This window comes from Carassius gibelio, chromosome A3 (assembly GCF_023724105.1).
Source record: "Carassius gibelio isolate Cgi1373 ecotype wild population from Czech Republic chromosome A3, carGib1.2-hapl.c, whole genome shotgun sequence".
In the NCBI taxonomy this organism is placed as follows: Eukaryota; Metazoa; Chordata; class Actinopteri; order Cypriniformes; family Cyprinidae; genus Carassius; species Carassius gibelio.
Genome location: NC_068373.1, coordinates 27,895,847 through 27,919,277, shown reverse-complemented (window position 1 = coordinate 27,919,277; position 23,431 = coordinate 27,895,847). Strand labels below are relative to the sequence as shown.

The following is a 23,431-nucleotide window of genomic DNA, read 5'->3' as shown; positions in this document are numbered from 1 at the left end:
ATTAGTAAGACATGCTCAGATTTTTTTGGTGTTACTACTGAAGCTTGATTGAGCAACACCTTGAGTACTCCAACATTTTATTATTTCCTCCATTATGACATTTAAATGATGAGCTGAAAAGCTTTTTTTTCATCAGGAAAGTGAGTTATTTGAAGTAAATGGTTTAATGCTACAAAAGAAAACCTGAACTTAAAAAATAAGCATGTGCATCATTATTTGGCACCAAATTAGAAGCTCATGAAAAGTTATTTTATTCAAGTTTTTTTTTTCTCTCACTGATATAATTTTTGTTTATTCTTGAAAATCAAAAATAGTGCATTATATCATTAGTTTATACCACTATTGAATTTAATATTTGTTGATGTCAAGGTTTTCTTTTTTTTTATTTTTTTTATTTTTTTTTAAGTTTATATATCTTTAGTATTTTTGTTCAAAAATAGTATAATTTCAAATTGGATTAATGGCGTTTATTTATTTTCCCGGAGTGTAATTGTGTTCTTAGTATATTCATGTTCTGTGGGTTATAAAGAATTTAAGTTTTATGATCTCCCATGTATCTAAAGCTAAAATTAATTTGTCAAATTATTTTAATCATTTTGAAGTCCTAAAATGTGGTTTAGTTTGTTGATTGTTTGAATTATGAGGATACAAAATTCTTTCATTGACCTATCATTTTGGTTTTCATTAATGATGATACAATTTGTTGTACCTTAATCCCAAGGAAGGTAACCACAACAGCATTTACCATTTCAGTACTTTTGATTGCAAAATACAAAGCGAACTGTATTGGGAAAATGTTGCAGTGCTTAAAACTACTAACCGAATGCAGGTATACCCACTGGCCAAGCACTCACTAGGCTGCTGCTTTCGCGTACTTGCGTAAAATAAGTTTCTGACCTAAGTTCACAATGAGCATGTCCGGGGAATCATAGGATGTAGGAGTCATTCAGTTCATTGGTTGTAAATGATTATTATTGTTATTAAACTGCTTAATTTATAATAGATTTGCATAATTCTTTTGAATCCCAGAACATCAGAAACCCCATAAACAACAGAAACAACCTCCTGCTGTTTGTTTCACGTTTGTCTTTTACAAATGACTCGTGGATGTACACTTTACAGTGCGTTCACAGATTAATGAAGAGAGTTAATTTGCCTGTGCAGTTCTGGAGTCGGCGTCTGTTGTGTAATGATAATGTGTTAATCTCCTCTCTGAGGAAATGATGATGCTGACTTTTACACCTTATTGCCGGCGGTCAACTCCTGTAATCCTACCCAGCACGACTGCTGGTGATCAACAGCACTTACGCAACCCTGTGAGCAGGTTAAAGTTCATTCAATAAGCCAAGTTTATAATGACCAAACATGCTATTTGAAACTATCAGGTACATTTTTCATTAATTGCTTTTTTGATCAAATTCATTAAGTGGAATGCCATGTCACAGATAGTGTTGTCTTGTCATACCTCTTGTACAACATTCCTTCACTGATGCCAGAATCAACACCAGCTGAAGTACCAAAGCGCTCCTGTGCTCGAGATGGCTTCACACCCTTGATTTGACGTCACTGCCATGATGGCTCTGCTAAAAGAGACAGTCAGCTGCTCGGGTCACCCTTTTCTGACAGCTACAACACCAGCCCCCTCCATGTAGTCCCGTCTGTAAGACCACCCTCTTGCTGGCGCCCTCTGACCTTCTCAGTCCAGTATATATAGCCAGAGAGGCTAGCAGAGGTCTCCTGGCAGCCATCATGAAGGTGTTAGTCTCGCTCTGCGTCTTTGTGCCCCTGCTGGCACTGGCCACAGCAGGTAGGAGCATTTTACTGTTTGGATTAGTTCAATAATACAGACCTGAGATGAGGTTTACTTTGTGAAGTTGTCTGTAAAACAGTCCCAGTGGTTTGAAATGTTTAAACTCTGTGCACAATAGGAAAACACTTGGATTCATAGGCATTCAGAATCAGTGGACGAAAATGATGTTCATGTTGTGCATTATGTTTGTCATATTGACATGGTTTGTAGGATCTATAGGCCTTTTGGATGAGTTATGCATGTCAGCGTTAATGAAAATGGTGCATTGTAACTGTGACGGTCACCAGCAAGAGATAGGCCACGTCACCTTACGCTGAGCTATTTAAACCCACAGTGTTCAATAATAACTCGTGACAAGGATGAGTTATCTTAGGACTCGGCATGTGCAGTTTAACAAAAAGTTGTCTGACTGCTAAACAAATCCTTTATAATTAACATTTTATGATATATATTCCAGTTTAAGCTTGTGGAAGGCCTGGAAGTTCTGTGTCTCAGTCTGACAAACGACGGGGGTTATTTTAGTTCGGTAGATGTTTCAGCCCATGCATTGTGCGTCAGCTGTCGTGAGGCATGACACCAGCTTATGGAAAGAGCTAGAGCCTTGGGACTCTTGACCACTCGCTTCATTCCTGTTTCCAACTTTTCTTGAATCCCGATGCGTCCCGTATCCCACTGTTTGACTGGGGGTTCAGTTGGTATTTATATGACGTTTTAGGTGCTTGTATTCACAACTCTGGATTTATTAATTTGCTGATATGAGACAACTAAATCCAAATCCAAACTAAATTAATCAAATAAGGTCTTGCCTTTTAAACCCATGCTCTTAAAAATAAAGGTCCTTAATTGGCATCAGTTATTCCATCCATGGAACCTTTCTATTTCACAGAAGGTTCTTTATAGTGAAAAAAAGTTTCTTCAAATCATTTAAATTTTCTTAAATGAGTTCTTTTAAGACTTTTTCACCAAAGGGTTCTTTGGGGAACCTAAAATGACATTGCAGTGAAAGTTCCATTTAGGAACCTTTATTTTTAAGAGTGTCCGCTGTAAGAGTCCAGCTACTCCAGCACTGGATGTGAGTTCTGAGGTTCTCAGGCAGCCGTCTTTACCCTTGTTCCGTCCTTGGGCTCTTCTCGGGCCGTTGTGGGCCTTAGTGGGCCCAGGCTGCCGTCAGGTGTCTAAGATTGGAAGTACTGTAACCGGACACCATCTACTATAGATTCCCCCATCGTCCTCTTCCTCTCTCCCCTCCCCTCCTGGCTGCGCTTGTCTTTGGATCCAGCGTGCAGCTGCTGTCACCCTGACACAATCGTGATTTATTTATTCCCAGCCACTGGCCATATAAGGACAAGCATTATCTCAGCAGGAGGAGCCCTGGCCATCTATGCCAGACTGGCAGTACTGGTGTGTGAACTGCTAGAGAATCCAAACCCTAGTTGCCTCAAATGGATAAAAAGTTAGTGCAAGTGCTTCTAAATTCCGTTCATTTGTTTTTGGTGAAAATGCATTTTCAATCTGTTTAAGGGCAGATAACATTTGAGACTTTAAGAGTTTTGCATGAGACCTGACCATCTTCACACTTACTATGAATAAAGGTTTTTCTTTTTTTGGGTATCTATAATTTCATTCCAATAGGTTCGAGAATACGAGAGCTCTTTGCCATATAAATAAGTGGAAAAAGAAAGCATAATTTGTCATTACCCATGGTGTGATACTATTTTTCACTGTGTAAGTCCACTAACAAGCATCATGATTTTGGTGTAGGTTCTTACTGAGAATTTGGCCAATGGCTTTATTTGAAAACAATCTGAATCCAGTTGCTTTGTAGTAGGCCAAAGGTTTTACAACCTTATGACCTCGCATCTGTTTGCCTTCCTCACCTTCCTCCTGTTTATCAAAATGTCTTCTAGGTGACGAGTTTCCTTACCTTGCATATTAGGTTGCTATTTAAATACATTTTGCAAGCATGCTGTTAGATTGCTGAAATAACTGATTTAAAAGTACAAACCTGATTGGAACAATGTCTCTAAATGTCTCTAACCATCAATGCCAATAAAGAACCTTTATTTTTAGGAGTAAACCATGAGTAAGGTAAGAAGTCATCCATATTGACTACATATTTGATATGGGCACCCGGTGTGAGTCAGGGCTCTCCTCACCTTTCAGCAATGTATTACAGCAGGCATAGTGCCTCCTGCTCTTTAGGGACTTCCTTCTGCTAGAAATGGTGGGACAGGCAACCAAATGCTTATTCCATAAAATGGCTACTGCGATGGAATGAGACATGCTTTCAAACCCTTTTACTCCCTCGGTTAAATGTTCTTACTGCGTCCTAGCTCTGATGACTCCTATGTTGAATTACCAGCCGGATACGATCCTGGTTCTCGGATTCAAAAATGTGTCACACAAGGCACTGCCATTTTGTGTCAAGCTATTAAAAGCTTTGAAGTAACAAGCTAAAAACAGCACACACTAACTTCTTGGATACTGTTCTACTACAAAATGTTACTTTTTTTAAAAAATCACATTGTCAAATTTGAGTTTTGATCATGGTAGTATTTATTTCAATTTAATGCTTGTGTTGATTTTAATTTATGTAGACATTGTTAGCAATTAATTGCTAATTTTGGAAGTTTAGAATCACACCTCTGATTGACAGAAAAAGGCCAAACAGACTCCGCCCCCTGAAGCCACTGTAGAGTTATTTCTGTCATCAAGTGAGACCTAAACCTTGGCACCTGTTGCTATTTATGTCTCCCAGTGATTGCCCTATAGATAGATTAGACCAAGAGATAGAATTCATATTTGCATTAATTTTTATTATATAATTATTGTATAATATAAAAATATATATATTTGTATTAGGTACAATTGTTCAATTGCTTGGTAACACAAATTGCTAATGTGGTGAAGACGACTTGCTGAAGTTCAAACCGAGCATCAGAATGGAGAAGAAAGGGGATTTAAGTGACTTTGAACGTGGAATGGTTGTTGGTGCCGGACGGGCTGGCCTGAGTGTTTCAAAAACTGCTGATCTACTGGGATTTCCACGCACAACCATCTCTAGGGTTTACAGAGATTGGTCTGAAAAAGAGGAAATATCCAGTGAGTGGCAGTTGTGTGGATGAAAATGGGTCAGAATTTGGCATAAAGAACATGAAAGCATGGATCCATCCTGTTTTGTCTCAATGGTTCAGGCTGGTGGTGGTGTAATGGTGTGTGGGATATTTTCTTGGCACACTTTGGGCCATTTAGTGCCAATTGAGCATCGTTTAAATTCCCTGAGCATTGTTTCTGACCATGTCCATCACTTTATAACTACAGTGTATCCATCCTCTGATGGCTACTTCCCGCAGGATAATGCACCATGTCACAAAGCTCAAATCATCTCAGACTGGTTTCTTGAACATGAAAATGAGTTCACTTTACTCAAACGCCCTCCACAGTCACCAGAGCTCAACCCAATAGAGCATCTTTGGGAAGTGGTGGAATTACAATTGGAGGAAAATACATACAATAACAGTATATAAAAATCAAATCATTTATTTTATTCAGGTAATTTATACTATATTAAAATTGTAAGTGTACTGATATGCTATTTTTTATTATGGTACTTTTCTGCAAGGGCTGTAACAGCATTTAAAGTCTGATACTGTGATGTTTAGCTGCGGTGTAATGCAGTGCATTTAATCCCACCGCAGCTTTGTTCACCTGGAAATCCCTCGACCGCTGTGTGTTGTGTATACACTCTCCCTCGCTGCTGGTAAATCCTGCGGGTTCAGATGGGCTCGAGGCGCGCCTCCCTAATCATGCTCACATTAATTCAATTTATCCGCAACATGATCCAGGGCTTTTGCACTAATACACAGAGGAAAACACACTTATGGGCCGCTGGAAGTACACTAGATCATCTGCATGAGAAGAAATTATAACGTAAAAAAATGAATGCATTTTGTATTTATTGCCTGTTGTCAGACGGCTGTTTTCAAAGGCCTCCATCTGTGTCTACGCAATCATAAACTTTGAGAGTGTTAATTAAACACCTGTAAGGTCAGCGGATGATATTAAACCGTGTCTCCTCATGAAAGTGCACATGTGTGTGTATTTGACCAATAAGCCGCAGTCTACAGCAGTCCGCTGTGATGAGCCATAGCAACAGCTGTGTTTTTTCAAAAGCCTCTGTTGCTAGGTGACAGGCTCATTGGATGTCCATAGACACAGAGACAGATGCTGGTAGTGTGTGTATTTGTCCTTTCAGTGCATACAGGGTTAAATTAAAGCCGACTCCCATGGAGTGACTAGCATTGTGCTAGCTTGAAGCAGATATAAGCGCTATATTAGGCGCCGGAGCTACTGTCATTGCATACTGTGCACCCTGAGGGGACAGAGTCTCATCATGTAGATCCTTGACACCCCTTGTGGAGATATTTCATAGATTTGGGGCTGTGTGGATCTAAACATGGCACACGTTAAAATAGATTACACAGCCACTAATGTCCTCTTTAGTACAAAGTACAATTTCCTTTTGTGACAAGTCAGCTGGTGTGCAAGGTGAAGCAACTTGGACATTTCTACAGTGTACTCGATTTATTTAATAAATAAATAAATAAATGGTAATTGTGAGTTTAAAGTAAACTTGCAGATACAACAGATTTGTTATATATTAATGCTGTACACTTCAATGACATACACTAACTGTAAAAGGGAAGTGTAAAATATATAGTTCCCAAAATTACAATAATTTTTTACTGTAGTTTTGGCATCCACATATGCCTTTTATATAGATATATATAGTAATACATTTTTATGATTACTTTATTCATTCATTCATTTGTTTATATATGTTTTCATTCTGCAGACACTTTTATATTAAGCGTCTTACAAATCCAAAATAAAGAGATTTACTTTCCTATTTTTAACATTTGTAATAATACTTACTTATAACTTGTTTCATTTACATGTTTATTTTTTATTACTTTTTTTGATATTGTACTAGGTGTCTATTCCTGTCTGTTTTATACTAGGCCTTTATCATATTTGATCACATTAGCAGTTGAAAACCCCACATAGTTCACAGTTCACCCTTTAAACGGCACACCTCTCCGTTACCCTTCTGTCGAGTTCAACATTACAGGGCGGTATTTTTAGCAGCTTGACTTGGCCAGTGTCGGCTGAGCACTTGTGTGCTTTAACCAACACATTGTGTCATCACACCAGGCCTGCAGTCTCTGTGCTGAAAGCCCATCTGCTCTCAGTGTTTCCTTCAATGGGGCGAGTCCTCACCAGCCCGGAGAAACGTGGCAAGTGCTGAGCTGTACAATCTGACCGCGGCGAGCCACTGTGAAGTCTACAAAACATTAGATATATAGAAATCACAAAAGGGCAGCTGTGGAAAATGTGAAGTAAAGCTGTCTTCTTAGCTACCACCTCTGAATAGTCATTTTTACATGGTTTCTAGCTAGTCCAAACTGGTTTATGTCAGCTAACTTAGCCAAAAATAATAATAATAATAATAGAAGTTAATCCATTTTATTCAGCAAAGATGCATTAATTTGATCAAACGTGACTAATGTTACATTAGATTTCTATTTAAAAATAAATTAATGTTGTTCTTTTGGACATACTGTTCATCAAATGTATCACCCTTTGCTCAGAAAAATTAAGCAGCACAACATTTTCAACATTGATAATAATCAGAAATGTTTCTCGAGCCGCAAATCATCATATTAGCATGATTTCTGAAGGATCATGTGACACTGAAGACTGGAGTAATGATGCTGAAAATTCAGCTTTACATCACAGCAATAAATTACATTGTACACTATATTCAAATACAAAATTGTATTTTGAATTTTGATAATATTTCACAATTTTACTGTAATTTTGAACAAATAAATGAAGCCTTGGTGAACATTAAACTTCTTTAAAAAAAAAAAAAAAAAATTGCCATGCATTTGCATTTATGCATTTACCGTGCATTTGTTTGTTTGTTCATTTATTTATATCAGGCTTAAACTGGTTTCCATAATTCATATAATTTCCTTTGAAATGTAATATCTTTAGCATTTATTTGTTTGTTTGTTTTTAATTATTTTAAACATATTTGCCATAGATTTTTTTTTAAAGTTCAAACCTGATTGGAACCGTGTCTAGCCAAAAAATTTAGCCTTGACACCTCTAAGTATAAATGAATTTTCTAGATTATTTAATTGTATTTATAAATAGATTGATTTAAAACTTTGTCAACCTATTAAACATTTTGTCTTCACAAACTGAGCTACAGAGCTGACCTCTGTAGATGTAAACAGATGCAGGGCTCTTCAGAGACCTGGCTGGCCCACATTCACAGAAGGGTTTTACGTTTATGCTGATGCAGGTTGATTAAGCAAATATTACTTGAGCTGTCAGTTATTTCCGTCCGCAGCCAACGAGGAAGGTTTACACACGAATAAATGCCAATGGACACCTGAGAACAAAATATATACACCGTTTAGCTGGAGGTCCACTAGGGGATTGTGGGTAGGGATGACAGATGAGCCAAACTTCACTTCTAGAGCTTTCCAGGCAAACTACCTAGCAGCAAGTACACTGAGCGCTAAGTGAAGTAAACAGGTTCACTGTTCTGTGTGTTGGGTTGAATTTAACAGTTATAGTTTAACGTTTTTTAATGTTTTTGTCACTTACGTCAGTAATGCTAACCAAGGCTGTATTTAATTGATTAAAAATACAGTAAAACAAATAATATTGTGAAATATTTTTGCAGTATAATACCTAAGTTCTATTGTAATATATATTTAAAATATTATTTATTCCTGTGATGTAAAGCTGTATTTTCAGCATCATTGCTCCAGTCTTCAGTGTCACATGATCCTTCAGAAATCAGTCTAAGATGATGATTTGCAGCTCAAGAAAACACTTATTATTATCAATATTGAAAACAGTCTTGTTGCTTCATATTTCTGGAAAATGTGATAGGTGTTTCTTTTTCAGGATTCTTTGATGGATAGGAAATTCAGAATTTATTAGAAATATATATATATATATATATATATATATATATATATATATATATATATATATTTGTAATATTATAAATGTCTTTACTATCTCTTTTGACTGAATTTAAAGCATGGCGTCTTATGTAAGAGCATTTTAATGCCAGCACATTAACTTTGAAACATATATGTGATACAATATGATACTTTAAAAGATACCACATGGCAGTACATAAGACACTACTAGCTTTCTGAGGAAATCTTCTTGTGTTCTGCTGGTAAACAAGCATAAAACAGTACAAAACAAAAGAAATGGGGTGTGTTGTTGAACATCTGCCCATGCTGGATATTTTTAGGGTCTGTTATCTCTCTTATCTGTATAATCCAATCATTTGGTCGCAATGTGTCCATCATTAAAGCTCCAGCTTGTTATGAAACAGGGAGTCCCCGCACCGACAGCCCTGTGTTATGAAACCAAGACTACATTACACTTGACCATTGGTTGGTTTTATTTTTAGATTTGATTCTCTAAAACAAGACAAGATCAAAGTCAAAAACATCAAATAAATGCTGTTCTTTTGAACTTTCTATGCATCAAAGAATCCTGAAACAACGTATCGTATCATACCGTACCGTATTGATTTCCATAAAAATATGAGGCTGCACAACTGCTTTTAACATTGATAATAATAAGAAATGTATCTTGAGCACCAGTTGATTTCATTTTTAGATTGGATTTTCTAAAATAAGACTGATCATATTGTCTGAACAAAACTGAAATGTAATGTTAAACAGGAAATGTAATGGATGTTACTGTATTCTCTCATCTTCTTCTTCCAAAAGAGATGTCATGGTGCTAATCTATGAGGAACCTGTGATGAATGGCAGCGCTGCTAAATATAAATGTGGAGGCGCAGTGTTTTCCCATTAGGCTCCATATATGTCTTCGGTCTTGATAACAGCAGCCTGGCAGGAACGTCCTGTGGCATTGTGGGTAATATCTATGAACAGAGGGGGAAAGACTGTGGCATGATGAATATCAATAGTCTGACATTAATAGTACAATGTCCTGATGAGAAGTGTGCTAGACAAATGCTCTTGTTTATCTTAAGTATTAATACTCTGGTGTCATTCGCTCATTTCAGACTGAAAAAAAAAAACATCATAGCAAACGCATAGCATTTTTGTTTTTAAAGGAAAATGTTTAAATACATTTGGATCTGAATCTGTAAATAAAAGTGAACGATTATGCTGTATTGGGCCTGTTCACAGCAGGAACAATAACTATAAATATAACTATAACATCCACATCAGCGCTACAGTTTTGTCGTCTGCCACTTTAAATGTTTGAGCTCTTTAAACCTGGATTCTGATTGGCTGTCATAATTTTTATCATTCATCAGCTGGGGAAAAAAAAGTTATGAAAGTGTTTCCAACAATAGTCGTTATTGTTATAGTTGTCAAGTGGACTGCTATTCTTTTACATTAAGAAAATTTTCTTAAAGCGATATCTTTATCGTTATAGCCCTTGGTGTGAAGAGGCTTTTAAAATTTGTGCATTTGTTATTAAATTGTGAGACAAATTACTACAATCTGGGGCAGCCATGCACATTTGGTCATATTAATCTTTTACAAGGTGTTTTAAAGTCTGTAAAACTCTTTGTAAACCCCTGTTTACCCATCCAGAAATACAGCTGTCAGCACACAAATAACAGATAGCTTGTCGATGCGGCTTGGCAAAGACTAAAAGCAGGGTTTTATCACAGGATACTAATCACAGAGACCTCAGGAAGACCTGCTGCAGTGAATTATGAGCCGCTGTGGCTCACTGGGCAAGATTTCCTCAGGCTCCGAAGGAAGATTTAACTTGTGTCTTTTGGTTTCTCTGCAGAGGAGGAAGCCGTCCTGGAATCCATCCTGAGAGACAGATCTCACATCGAGGAAACTCTGAGGCTCGCGGCGGATGAGAAAGCAGGAGATTATGCTGGTGAGGATCTTAGACACATAAACACATCGCTTCAGTTTACAGGCTTCTCACACAACGCTAGCAGGTGAATGTTGTCTTTAACCTTGGGTTAAGCATCATTTCACACGAGGCTGCTGATATTAAGCATGGCATATGCATGTTAGACCAGTTTAAACCAAATGTTTCCAAACTTTTCACAAATGCTCTCTTTTCTAAAATGTATAATTTATTTATTCTGTGTAAGAAAAATATTTTTCTAAAATAGTTTGCTAAAATAAGTTAAGTGGCTTCTGTGTGGACACATACGATAAAACGAAAGGAAATTATTATTATTTTTATTAAATTCTTTATATATATGTAAACTTGAAAAAGAAACATTTTCCATTCAGATGTATTCCCAGTAAATATCTTATGATTTCCGCAAGTGTAAAAACTTTTATGTTATCAAATTATGTAAATGAACTAAAAATTTACTATTTTATTTGAATAATAAATAAAATATATGAATATAAAAATTATTTTGATAATTTTGTACATTTCCTGCAGCTCCCTTTCAAACCTCTTTCTGCACCTTTGTTGTTTTTTACTAAAACAGTTAAAAATAGTTAAAACAGTTAAAAATATTAGCTGTAAACCTGAAAACCAATTAAATTAAAACTTGAGGAAAAAAGAAAACATATATAAATATATTATATTAATATAAAAAATATATATAAATGTTGTATGTATAAACTAATAAAAATGGCAAAATAGCATAACAAAATAGCTAAATCTTAAAGTGAAAAGTTGAAAATATTACAAATAAGTAAATAATAATAAATAGCTAATTTAAAATATTAAGTTATAAAGTTTTTAAGTTGAAATGGGAAGATTTTTTAATTTATTTTTATTTTTTACAGTGTAATACTAAAGTAAAACTGCACAGTTTGATAACTCCTGATATCAGTTTCACCGAAACTACAACACTGAAGCTGTTTGTGGCGGTAAAATCTTTTAAACATAACTTAAGAACCTTTATTTGCAGCTTGTTGGCTGCGAAGCATGAGATCATGTTGAGTCATTGCTCTTTGTGAACTGAACTCCCCTCAAAAGAGTGGATTATTTAGTCCATATGTCACATCAGCTACCAGGAGAAAGCTGTTATCTGACTCACCGGATCCGTTCCAAACTCGACTACTACCTCAGAAAGGCATGTCGATGTTTTTAGGCCTGTTTACATCACCGTCTCCTCTCATTTCCTTCCCCAAAGCTTATCCACAACACCATCTGCAGTCTTTCCTCTCTGCGCTCGGCCACAGTGTCATGAGGTGGATGTCATACTCAGCTTTCGCTCTCTGTTTGTTCTCTGTTTTCATCTTTCAGCTGCTCTGCAGAAGCTGAGGAAGATCTACCACAGCTCCATCAGGCCCATGGAGCAGGCCTACAAGTACAACGAGCTGAGACAGCACGAGATCTCAGGTACTGTCCGGCGGCCTGATGTGTGTTCGTCTGCACTCTAAAGCATTTAGGCCTCAGTTTAAGATGGAGCTGAACCACACAAAATAATGTAACATAGGCGAATAAACTTAATGAAATGCATATTTGTCAGAGTTACATATAACAGGTAAGATTTCTTTTTTAAAACATTTAAATAATCATATTTTCAAAAATGCATTTATTTAAATCACTTAGAATCTGAGTTGTTGTAACTCATCTAAAACTAAAAACCATCACCAAAAAAAAACAAAAAAAAAAAAAACAATTTCGAGACTTTTACATACATTTATATTTACATTTATATATTAATAATAAAATAATTTAAATTAAATATAAATTATAAATTATTTTTATTATTAAAATAATAATACAAATTTCAAAACACACAACAAACTACTGAAGCTTTAACTAAATTTTTTTGCATTCGAATCTTGCATTCATTTAAAACAAAAATAAAACAGAAAAAAATCTAAACCTTTATAGATATAAAAAATAAACTATAGTAAAAATGACTCAAACACAATAAATTACTAAAATTTAATAAATATTATATTATTAAAATATTAATAAAAATATTAATAAATAAATATTAATAGAAACTCTAATAGTATCCCAGTGATACTAAAATAACTAAGCAGCATAAATCTGTTCACTGTGAAATCAGTTATATTTATTTGCTTTGAGATTGAAATAAATAAAATTGGAAAAAGCTTTATAGACATTAAAAAAATCCAAAACTAATCAACATTACAGCACACAATGAAATGACTAAAACCTTAACTAAAAATAAAAAAAAGAAGCATATGTTCAAAATATGAATACAAGCTTTAATAGTATTTCAGTGTTCAATTTAATGAGTAAAAATGTGTGAGATTGAAACTAAATCGATAAAAATATAAGCCTGGTATTGTGTATTTAAAACATTCAGTTTATTAGAAGCATTGAAGAAATCTGAGCGGTTTCATTTATGTATGACTGACAAAATATGCATCACATTGAGTTTATGGAAATGCAAATGCAATTCAAGTACATACATTTTAAATTAAGGCCAAAAAAAATTTCTTTTGAGTATATCATTTTATGAATGTTGATCCATTATATCATTGTCCATCATCCAAACCATCCCACAGCACTCAAACAGTCTTCATCATATTCTGCTGTGTCAGATTAAATACTAATGTAATCATTATTTATGAACAGTTTTGATCAACCTGTCCTAACTCGGCGCAGTAACTGTTGCTCGCAGCTTTATTCAAAACTCATTTTCTGTGTGACAGCTAATGTGGTTCTTTCATATGAGTGTTTCATTTCACTTTACCAACTTCCAGATACATCAGAGCTGGTAAATAAAATCCCTCTAGACAGTGAACTGCAGGATTAATTTGAGTTTTTGGTTTTTTCGCTGGACGAGAGGCGTATCTGAGTACCGTGGCTTCTTTGAGCCGACACATGTGCGGTTCGTCTTTCCACAGCTGTAGCACTGGAGCTCGTCCAGAGCTGGCCGAGGGGGTCACAAAACAGAGGAAGAGAGAGAGAGAGAGAGAGAGAGTTAAAATAGAAAACACAAGGCTTTCTTATTACTGCCGGAGGAACCAAGCCTCCATCTGAAAGCAATCAGGAGTTTTTCAACAGCCCTCGATGTGCTCCAGTCCTCACAAGTCTGTACAAATGTCTCATGAATATCCTTTGTGCAGCTTTTCTCTGTTTCTAATTATGGATACAGTACTACTTTATGAAAGAGGAGGTTCTGCAGGCTTAGACTGTGCTTTTGGATGGACTGAACATTTGACGTTCTGACTTTGGGCATCACAAACAATATCTGAAATAAGCGGCACAATTGATAAACATTTACACATAATTAACACTTGTATCACTTTCATTCAAATAAATCAGGCCATGTTTAAAAAAAATAGATTTTTAGACCTTTTTATGGTTTTGCTTAATATTACTATTACCTGTTAAATTATATAATTTAAAAAAAAAAAATGTTTACAGGACACATTTTTGTTGGCAATATAATTAAAACCCAATAGTATTTTGTGACATTTTCATAATCTGCATAGTGCACACTCAATACAATAAATTATGAATTTTGCAGAATTTAAATATTTAAACATTCACTCAATACAAACACATTATTATTTATATTATATTACATTATTTATTTATTTACAATACACAACTTTTGTTGTCGTATTTGGTGTTCATAACATTAAAACAAGTAAAAAAAATTTAATCTGCACATGTATGGATATTTAATAAAATGAATTATTTATTATGCATAATTAAGCTTTTAAATTGACAAAGACACAATACAAAAGCATAATTGTCTTTATATCATACAATGTTTTTGAATGGATTGAATTTTTGACTTCGTCAAACTTCTAGAAAATATCCCAAATATGATGTGCCAAAATGTATAATAATTAAGATTTTAATCATTTTCACCAAATAAATTAGGCAAAAAAAAGAGAAGATTTTTTACTTATTATACATTGCAATTAGTTGTCAGATTTATTTATTTATTTTACAATGGACAACATTTTTGTTGGTGATAACATGAGCCCAAAACATGTATTTTTGTAAGTTTTTTGTTAAAAGGAAAGCCCATGTTTTAAGCCATTCACCAGACTGACCTGTTCCCTTAGTAGTTTGAGAATGAAAATGAAGTGTAGATAAACAGGGGCGAGTGATTCTGGTAAATCTGCTCGGTGGATGTAGGTTGTGTCCTCTGAAGGGTGACTGTCACATGTCCCGCTAACCCCTAAATGAACACTGGGATCCAGCTTGCCCCCTTGTGGTTCAGCATGGTACTTAACCCCAACACTCACCACAGTAATGCAAAACTGACCTTTATACTTGTGAGGAAGCAGAAAGAAGCTGAAACAAGCTATCAAATATCATCTGAGCGCCTGTGTGATCAAAGCCTACTTCTGGTGATCAAAGGAAGAAAATGTGTCTTAAAGGGGTCATGTGATGCGATTTCAAGTTTTCATTTCTCTTTGGAGTGTCACAAGCTCTTGGTGCGTAAAGAAGATCTGTAAAGTTGCAAAGACTAAAGTCTCGAACCCAAAGAGATATTCTTTATAAAAGTAAAACCACACCCACTGAAACGGCTCGATCTAACACTCGTTCAACATCTAACACGTCTACTTCACGATGTGGGAAGATTTGCATAACGCTGTTCTTATAAAGTGAGACCGTTTCAACTTTACAAGGACAGTCTGGTGCTTCTGACTCATAGTCTGTAAGTACGTTTTCATATTTAAATCATTTTCCACTGATGATTAAAACACAAGTTTTAAGCAGTATAGAGTATTGCTTATTGTTCGTTGTTTCTCCGATCACTAATGCAGACGTGGTTTTATGTTTACGCAGCATGATAGGCAACGTGTAAAAAGATGGTGAAAGTCATTATAATCAGTAATTATATCCCCACTGGATGCAACAAATGCCTTGTTTGTAATGGGCTTCACTGGTTTTGTCTTGTAGCGCCTGGAGACGCCATTACAGTATGTTAAGGGGAGTAACATTTCTGTTACACGCTTGAGACATTCGGCAAATCACAGCACAGCCGGCCAATCAGAGCACACCTCGCTTTTTAAAACGATGAGCTTTGTGAAAATGTACGCGTTTCAGAAAGTGGGGCATAGAGGAGCAACAATAATGCACAATATGTGGAAAAAAAGTAAAACATTGCTTTACACCAACTACACCAAATAATATTATTTTTAACGTCACATGACCCCTTTAAACCATCAAATCACAAGAAACATTAGTTCAATACGGATACATACTGTTTTTTCACCAAACATTTGTCAACACAACCATAAATGGCTGTGGTTATTAAAAATAAATAAGAAATAAGTATGAATATATTTAGTGTTATTTATATTTAACTGGTCAGTTTAGGCTTTTAGAGATTAGACTGTCATTCTGTGGTAAAATATGTCAAAAGTGTCACGAGATTGATCAATTTGTTTATGTTTTTGTGTTAAACAAGCTACAAAATATGAATTTGATTATTTATTTAATAATAATGTTTACTTAGATTAACCTGTTGATATATTACATTCACATAAAAATATTACACATTTTGTGCAAAACATATATTAAAAACATATATTATATATATATGTTTGTTGCAGTATGTGTTCAGTCTCTTCTAGAAATCATTGTGTCTGGACGACCATCAATCCTCATCCACACACATTTCAGCTCATCGCATATAAAAGTGTCACTTTCTGTCTTCCTCCTTAACCCCTTCACATTCTCTCTCTTTCTGTCCTCTGCGTGCACTTTTCCTCACACTGTCATTTTCATCCTTTCTCCCCCCACATCCCCCCGGTCACTAAACAGCCTATCCTGGACGCACGCTGGGGGACTCTGCCACAGGTGGGTATGACGGGACGCCCCGCTGCATGCACTGCCTGCGTCTCTGACCCCCTGCAGGGTTACGCCAGCTAGCGCTAGCTCATCTGCCCAATTACCATCAGCACTGAATGAGCACTAATTACAAAGTGCCTTTATATGTCAGCGTGTAGCATTGCTCAGTCGACAGTCAGCCACTGGAAAGAGCAAAACTGTAGCAATTATTTTTGAGAATATAACACAGTGAATTTGGTGTTTCAAATCATCCAGTGGCACATGCAACAACTCAAGGAGCAGATCTGGGTGAAAGTCTTAGCTGTTTTTCTTCATCCAACTATCAAACTGTCTAATTGAATTCATTCTGAGCACTTATCGAAGTCTCCATTCTTGAGAATAATTTGATCATCTCTACTGTGAGATAAATGACTGTTTTCATTGTAAAAACTCTGCAAAATGTGGGTTGCACAAGTTTTTATCGCATCGTTTTATGGATTGGTGTGTGTAAACAGTGCTTGGCAATTAATCTTGATGTATCTGTAACAAAAGTTTGGGGTCAATACATAAAAAAATAAAGAATTTATTCAGCAAGGATGCATTAAATTGATCAAAAGTGAAGTAAACACAGTAAAGACATTTATAACATAAATAAAGGTTTTTATTTAAAAATCAGTGCTGTTCTTTTTCACTTTCTGGTCATCAAAGAATCCTGAAAAATACAATTTATCACAGTTTCTGCAAAATATGAACTATTTTCAACATTGATATCAATGATAAATGTTTTTATGAGCAGGAAATCAGCATATTAGAATGATTTCTGAAAGATCACGAGTCATGATGCTGTAAATTCAGGAATAAATTATTCTTTATTCTAACAAATCTACCGCTCCAAACTTTTGACTGGTGTTTTAATAACCTTTGATATTAGTCAGAGTAGATGACATGTATAATTTGACTCAAAATAAAGGAAAGAAAGCGAGTATCGCAATGGATTTAATATGCTCTACTGTTGTTGTTTGTGGATACTAAATATTCATCTAACTAACACTGAACATATATTCTAGAAAATAAAAATGCCACAATACATAGGTTGTGTGAATTAGACAAGTTATACAATTATATTGAGGTATATTTGGAATGGTCTGCACTTCCGTCCCTCATAGTCTTGGTTTTATTCATATCATATAGCATCTACTCTGGCTAAAGTTCGTTTGTGTATCAGTGTTGGTTGCATGTGCAGTCCTGGCATGTTACTTGTCTTATGTCAGATGCTTATATCAAAATTGACTTGCATTTACTGTAATAAAGATCCAACACGCTTAAAATTAAAGGTTCCAAAAGGGGATTTTCGATGCCACAGAAAAACCATTTAAGGTTCTCCAAAGAACCTTTCAGTTCTTAAAAGAACCATCTTAAGACCCTTTTGAGCATTTGAAAGGTTCCATGGATGTTGTGGGTCTTCATGGAACCATCAATGCCAATAAAGAACCTTTATTTTTAAGCTTGTGGAGTCACATGTCTGAAGGTTTGACGGAGGCTCTGGGGTTATCTTTAATGAGACTGAGTTCTTCTGTGCTGCTAGCCGAGCTCCTTGACCTCTCCAGGGCTGTGAGCTGCAGGGGCCATGAGCGATTGTGTTCTGGAGTACTTCCTAGAAAGTACATTCTCCGCAATTAATTAAACAGAAATGTCTTTTCCTGTAGAACTCTTAATGTGTCCTCAACGGAAAAGAACCAGCCTTCATTCCTTCATCTGAGCTCTTAAACAGGCATTCATTAGATATTTTCTCAGCATTTATTTTTATAGAAATCCAATTTAGATTCATTGTAAAATGTCTTATTCTCTATCTAGAAAGGTTTTGATGAAAGGTACTGGGTTCAGCAAAAAAAAAAAAAATCCCACATAAAGAAGAAAATCTGGTTTAGAGAATCTGTAAACATGTATTCACACAATTTAAAGATTGTTTTGGGTGCTTTAATGGTTTTGATTCACTTGCACTGATGCCGAAGCTCAACAATGCTGCATGACGCATTCAGTACTCAGTACACTTGCTGTTTCCACGAATGTGTCCCAGTGTGATGGCACTTCACTTTCTTTGGTTTAAGGTGAAAGATGAAAACCAGTTAAATTAGCAATATATAATTAGAATAAGCAACAACACTTGCAATATCATTTCTCCTTTGACATATGGAGACAAAGTCTCAATTTTGACCAATTAATCACTGAATTAGAAAATTCACTCTTAAAAATAAAGATTCCAAAAGGGGGTTTTGCAGTGATGCCATATATATATTAGTGCTGGGCAACGATTATTTTCTTTCTTTTTTTACGTGATTAATCTCATTATTGTCTATGATTAATCGAAAGCAATCACATTGCTGCCTTCACGGGCTTATCATTTATTGAGTCGTGATTACGAGCTTGTTCCATTAAAAATAGCAGTGGACAGTGGTTTGATTTATTCATGCTTAGCCTAAATAGTTTGATCTAGAGCATCCCCTCCTTTGACCCATGACTTGTCGCAATAAAATATTGGCAGCATTAATAAATTAATCCATTAATGCAAAAATAATGTGTTAACTTGCCCAGCCCTTATATATATTATATAAAAATATTTGGTTTCTCAAAGAACCTTTCGGTGGACAGTTCTAAAAAGAACCAGTTTTTCTGAGTGTGAAGAACATTTTAGGAATCTAGTCTTTTTCCACTATAAAGAACCTTCTGTGCAATGAAAAAGTCTTCATGGAACTTTAGATGCCAATAAAGCACCTTTATTTTTAAAAGTGCATGCATATGGTGATTTCTGTTTGCTTTTTAAAAGAGCTTGAGTCTCAGATGTGTTAATAGTAAATGCCACTCTTCGTCATCTCTCTCTCAAACAGATGGAGAAATCACCTCCAAACCCATGGTGCTGTTCCTCGGACCCTGGAGCGTGGGCAAGTCCTCCATGGTCAACTATCTGTTGGGTTTGCAGGACACCCCTTACCAGCTGTACACGGGTAAACTGTCTGTGCTGCTTCTCAGGAGGTTTGCAGTATTAAAATAATGTTCTGTTACAAACTGGCATCATCTTCTGTTCATCCAGGTGCTGAGCCCACTACTTCAGAGTTTACCGTCATCATGCACGGCGAGAAGATTCGCACGGTGGAGGGCATCGTCATGGCTGCCGACAGCTCTCGCTCCTTCTCCCCGCTGGAGAAGTTCGGACAGAACTTTTTGGAGAAGCTGGTTGGCATCGAGATGCCCCACAAGCTCCTGGAGAGGGTCACATTCGTGGATACGCCTGGAATCATTGAGAACCGGAAGCAGCAGGAGAGAGGTACAGATTCTCCATTCATTCCCATTATGTTCAAGGTTCCTACATTCTTATATCCAAACTAAAGGTCATTAAAAGTCTTATATGTATTAAATGTGAAATGTCTTTATTATCAGGTCAAGAGGTCTTTGATTTAAGAGGTGACTGTTAAACTCATAGAGCATTAAATTGATTAAAAATAATATGAGCTTTGCATATTTTATTATCTCTTATTCTCTCATCAGTTTTTAGTTACCCATAGACATTTCAAAATAAGAGTCCATTATCATATCACCACAATACACACATATCGTATGTATTAATATTGGTACATGAATAAAATAAATTTGAATAAAACATGTCTTTAATATTTTAAGCTATGAATCGTAATTTAGTCTACATATTTTTTCTCCCACTTCAAGGTTACCCATTCAACGACGTGTGCCAGTGGTTTATCGATCGTGCAGACCTCATTTTCGTGGTTTTTGATCCCACCAAGCTGGACGTCGGTCTCGAGTTAGAGATGCTCTTCCGGCAGCTTAAAGGTCGGGAGTCCCAGATCCGTATCATCCTCAATAAAGCCGACAGTTTGGCGACCCAGGACCTCATGCGTGTCTACGGCGCCCTCTTCTGGAGTCTGGCGCCCCTCATTAATGTAACCGAGCCCCCGCGGGTCTACGTCAGCTCCTTCTGGCCCTACGACTACGCGCCGGACACCAGCCGAGACCTCTTCAAACGTGAGGAAATATCCTTGCTGGAAGACCTGAACCAGGTGATCGAGAACCGTCTGGAGAACAAAATCGCCTTCATCCGCCAGCACGGCATCCGCGTTCGCATTCACGCCCTCCTGGTGGACCGCTACGTGCAGACCTTCAAGGAGAGGATGAGCTTCTTCAGCGACCCTGAGCTGGTCTTCCAGGAGATTGTGGACGATCCTGACAAGTTCTACATTTTCAAGTCTATCCTGGCCAAAACCAATGTCAGCAAGTTCGACCTGCCCAACCGAGATGCTTACCGTGACTTCTTCGGGATCAATCCGGTGAGCAGCTTCAAGCAGCTGTCGTCCCAATGCTCCTACGCGGGCGGTTGTCTACTGGAGAAGATCGAGCGCGCCATCACCCACGAACTGCCCTCTCTGCTCGGCAGCATCAACTCCGGCAAGAACCCGACCCTGTCCTCCTGCGAGGCCACCGGCTGCGGGGAAAAGCCCAAGAACCGCTACCGGCGAAACTGAGAGAAGAAAAACAAGCGGGAGGGAGACCGAGGAGGAGGGGGACGAGAAAGGAGCCAAGGTGGAGCGAACAAACCAAGGAGGAGCAGTGGAGCTAATCCTGTTCCTGCCACGGGTCCGTTTCGAGTCAATGGAGACGGATCTCACAGGACTTGTTTTTTTTTTTGTTTTTTTTTGCGTGAAGGGGTTGTGTGTGGGGACGTTTTAAGGGCAGGGGATTCTGGGAATGGGTGGAGGGAGGTTCTTGTGAAGTCTTGAGGCGGAGTTTCTTGTGAATGTGAGGAGAGCACGCCAAAATAACTCTCCTCTCTTTCCGCACTACTTTTATAAACGGTCTGCAGTTTTGGAGGGAAAATGTGTACGCATGGAGAACAAAAATGGCTGACACACTTAAAAAAAAATAAAAATGAAATATCCTGAGACTGAAAATCAGGTATCAGCTGCCTTGAATGTGAACCAAAATGCAACAGTGATGCAATTGTCATGTTTTAAACATACAGATTATATAATCAGTTCCCCAGTCATGCATCTTTTCAACTGTTTTTTGGGTTGATTTGTTCACTTATATAGGTAGCAACTATGGATGATTTTTTTTTCTCCTCAGACTAATAAGCTACTAGCATTTTTGCATCGCATGTTAAACATATTGGTTTGGTTTCTTTCACATTTCCACTTAACCACTTTGTGTACCAAAGTAGAGGTTCCAAAAGGATGTTTTCCCAGCAATGCCATGGAAGATCCATTTGGGGTTCTCCAAAAAACCTTTAAAGGAATAGTTCACCCAAAAATGAACATTTACTGACCCTCGGGCCATCCAAATTTATTTCTTCATCAGAACAGATTTGGGGAAATTTAGCATTATCTGAGCAGTGAATGGGTGCCGTCAGACTGAGAGTTCAAACAGCTTTCAAGTAATCCACAAGTAGTCCGCACGATTCCGTCAATTCATGTCTTGAGAAGAGAAAAGCTGTGTTTGAAAAATAAAATCCATCATTAATGCCATTTAAACCTTCGCTTTAGGCCAAAATATGAGTCCATTATCCATAATAATGCTTCCTACAGTGAAAATGTCCGTGCACTGTTGTTCTCACACATCAAAATCCACCCACATACAACTGTTTTGGACTGTTTTTGCTTGTAAACGGTGCTTGATCTATGCATATTTCTCTCCTGATTCAGATTAGATGACTTTGCACTGGAAAAAGCAGTATTATGGAAAGAGGACTTGCATTTAAGCCAGAAACAAAATTTTAAATTAAAAATGTTATGAAATGAAAAACATCTTAATGATGAATTTGTTTCAAATACATATCGTTTTACTTCACATGACATTAATTGATGAACTGGAGTGGTTTGGATTACTTGTGGATTATTATGATGTATTTATCATCTGTTTGGACTCTCATTCTGACGGCACCCATTCACTGCAGAGAATCCATTGATGAAAGTGATGGAATGCTACATTTCTCCAAATCTGTTCTGATGAAGAAACAAACTCATCTACATCTTGGCCTGAGGGTGAGTAAGGTTAAATTTTTGGGTGAATTATTCCATAAACTGAAGATTTTTTTTTTTTTTTTTTTTAAAGAACATTTTAATAATATTTTTCCACAAAAAGAACCTTTTGTGCATTTGAGTTTCATCATGGAACCACTGACGCCAATAAAGAACCTTCATTTTTAAAAGCATATTTACGATTCCAAAACTAACAGTCAGGTCTTAAGGTTGGGATTTGTGTGGAAATAGTCACATCAATCTAGATAGATGTTACCTCAGAAAGCTGCATTTTTATAATTTTTTTTTTTTTTGGAATTGTAGTTATGATGTATGGTAGTCAACAGTGAAAATTCAAACAGTGCAGTTCTGTGGGAGAGACAAAACTGCAATAAAGTGTTATTAACCGAGCTGTCTGGTTTTTTGGAGTAGGGTCGTGACAGTTAATAGACTCTGATCTCTTCTGAAAGAGCTGTCTAGTCCCTGTTAAAAATATCAAGGTCACTCTTTGTTCTCACCACCAAAAATAGACACAATACGAACCATGGTGTGGCTATCAGATTTAGATTTTAACTGCAGGTAAGTGCTGAAAGATGCACAAGTCAGCTGTATATATAGCAGGCGTGTTTCTAGAACAGGTGGGAGATCACAGGGGTCATCATGAATGCAGCATCCCATTACAACATGCAGAGGATGTGAATATTAGCATGATTGGTTATTCTGACAGGTGGCTTGTTCAAAAATGTGACAAAATCAGTGATTTTTAAAGAAATACACCCTTCACATGTTCCCCAGACAA

The 23,431-nt window shown here is 36.6% G+C and overlaps 1 protein-coding gene across 2 annotated transcripts; it reads left to right on the top strand.

The window, feature by feature from the left end:
• Positions 1-1,645: 1,645 nt before the first annotated feature.
• LOC127955437 (sarcalumenin-like) lies at positions 1,646-23,042 on the top strand. 2 transcript variants are annotated; one of them, XM_052553458.1, is made up of 7 exons: positions 1,646-1,807; positions 10,694-10,789; positions 12,131-12,226; positions 16,604-16,639; positions 19,495-19,611; positions 19,698-19,931; positions 20,330-23,042. In XM_052553458.1, the coding sequence occupies exons 1-7, from the start codon at positions 1,750-1,752 to the stop codon at positions 21,139-21,141; spliced, it is 1,449 nt and encodes a 482-aa protein (XP_052409418.1). In that variant the 5' UTR covers positions 1,646-1,749; the 3' UTR covers positions 21,142-23,042. The 2 variants fall into 2 exon arrangements, with proteins under 2 accessions (XP_052409418.1, XP_052409419.1); XM_052553459.1 differs by lacking the exon at positions 16,604-16,639.
• Positions 23,043-23,431: the final 389 nt, after the last annotated feature.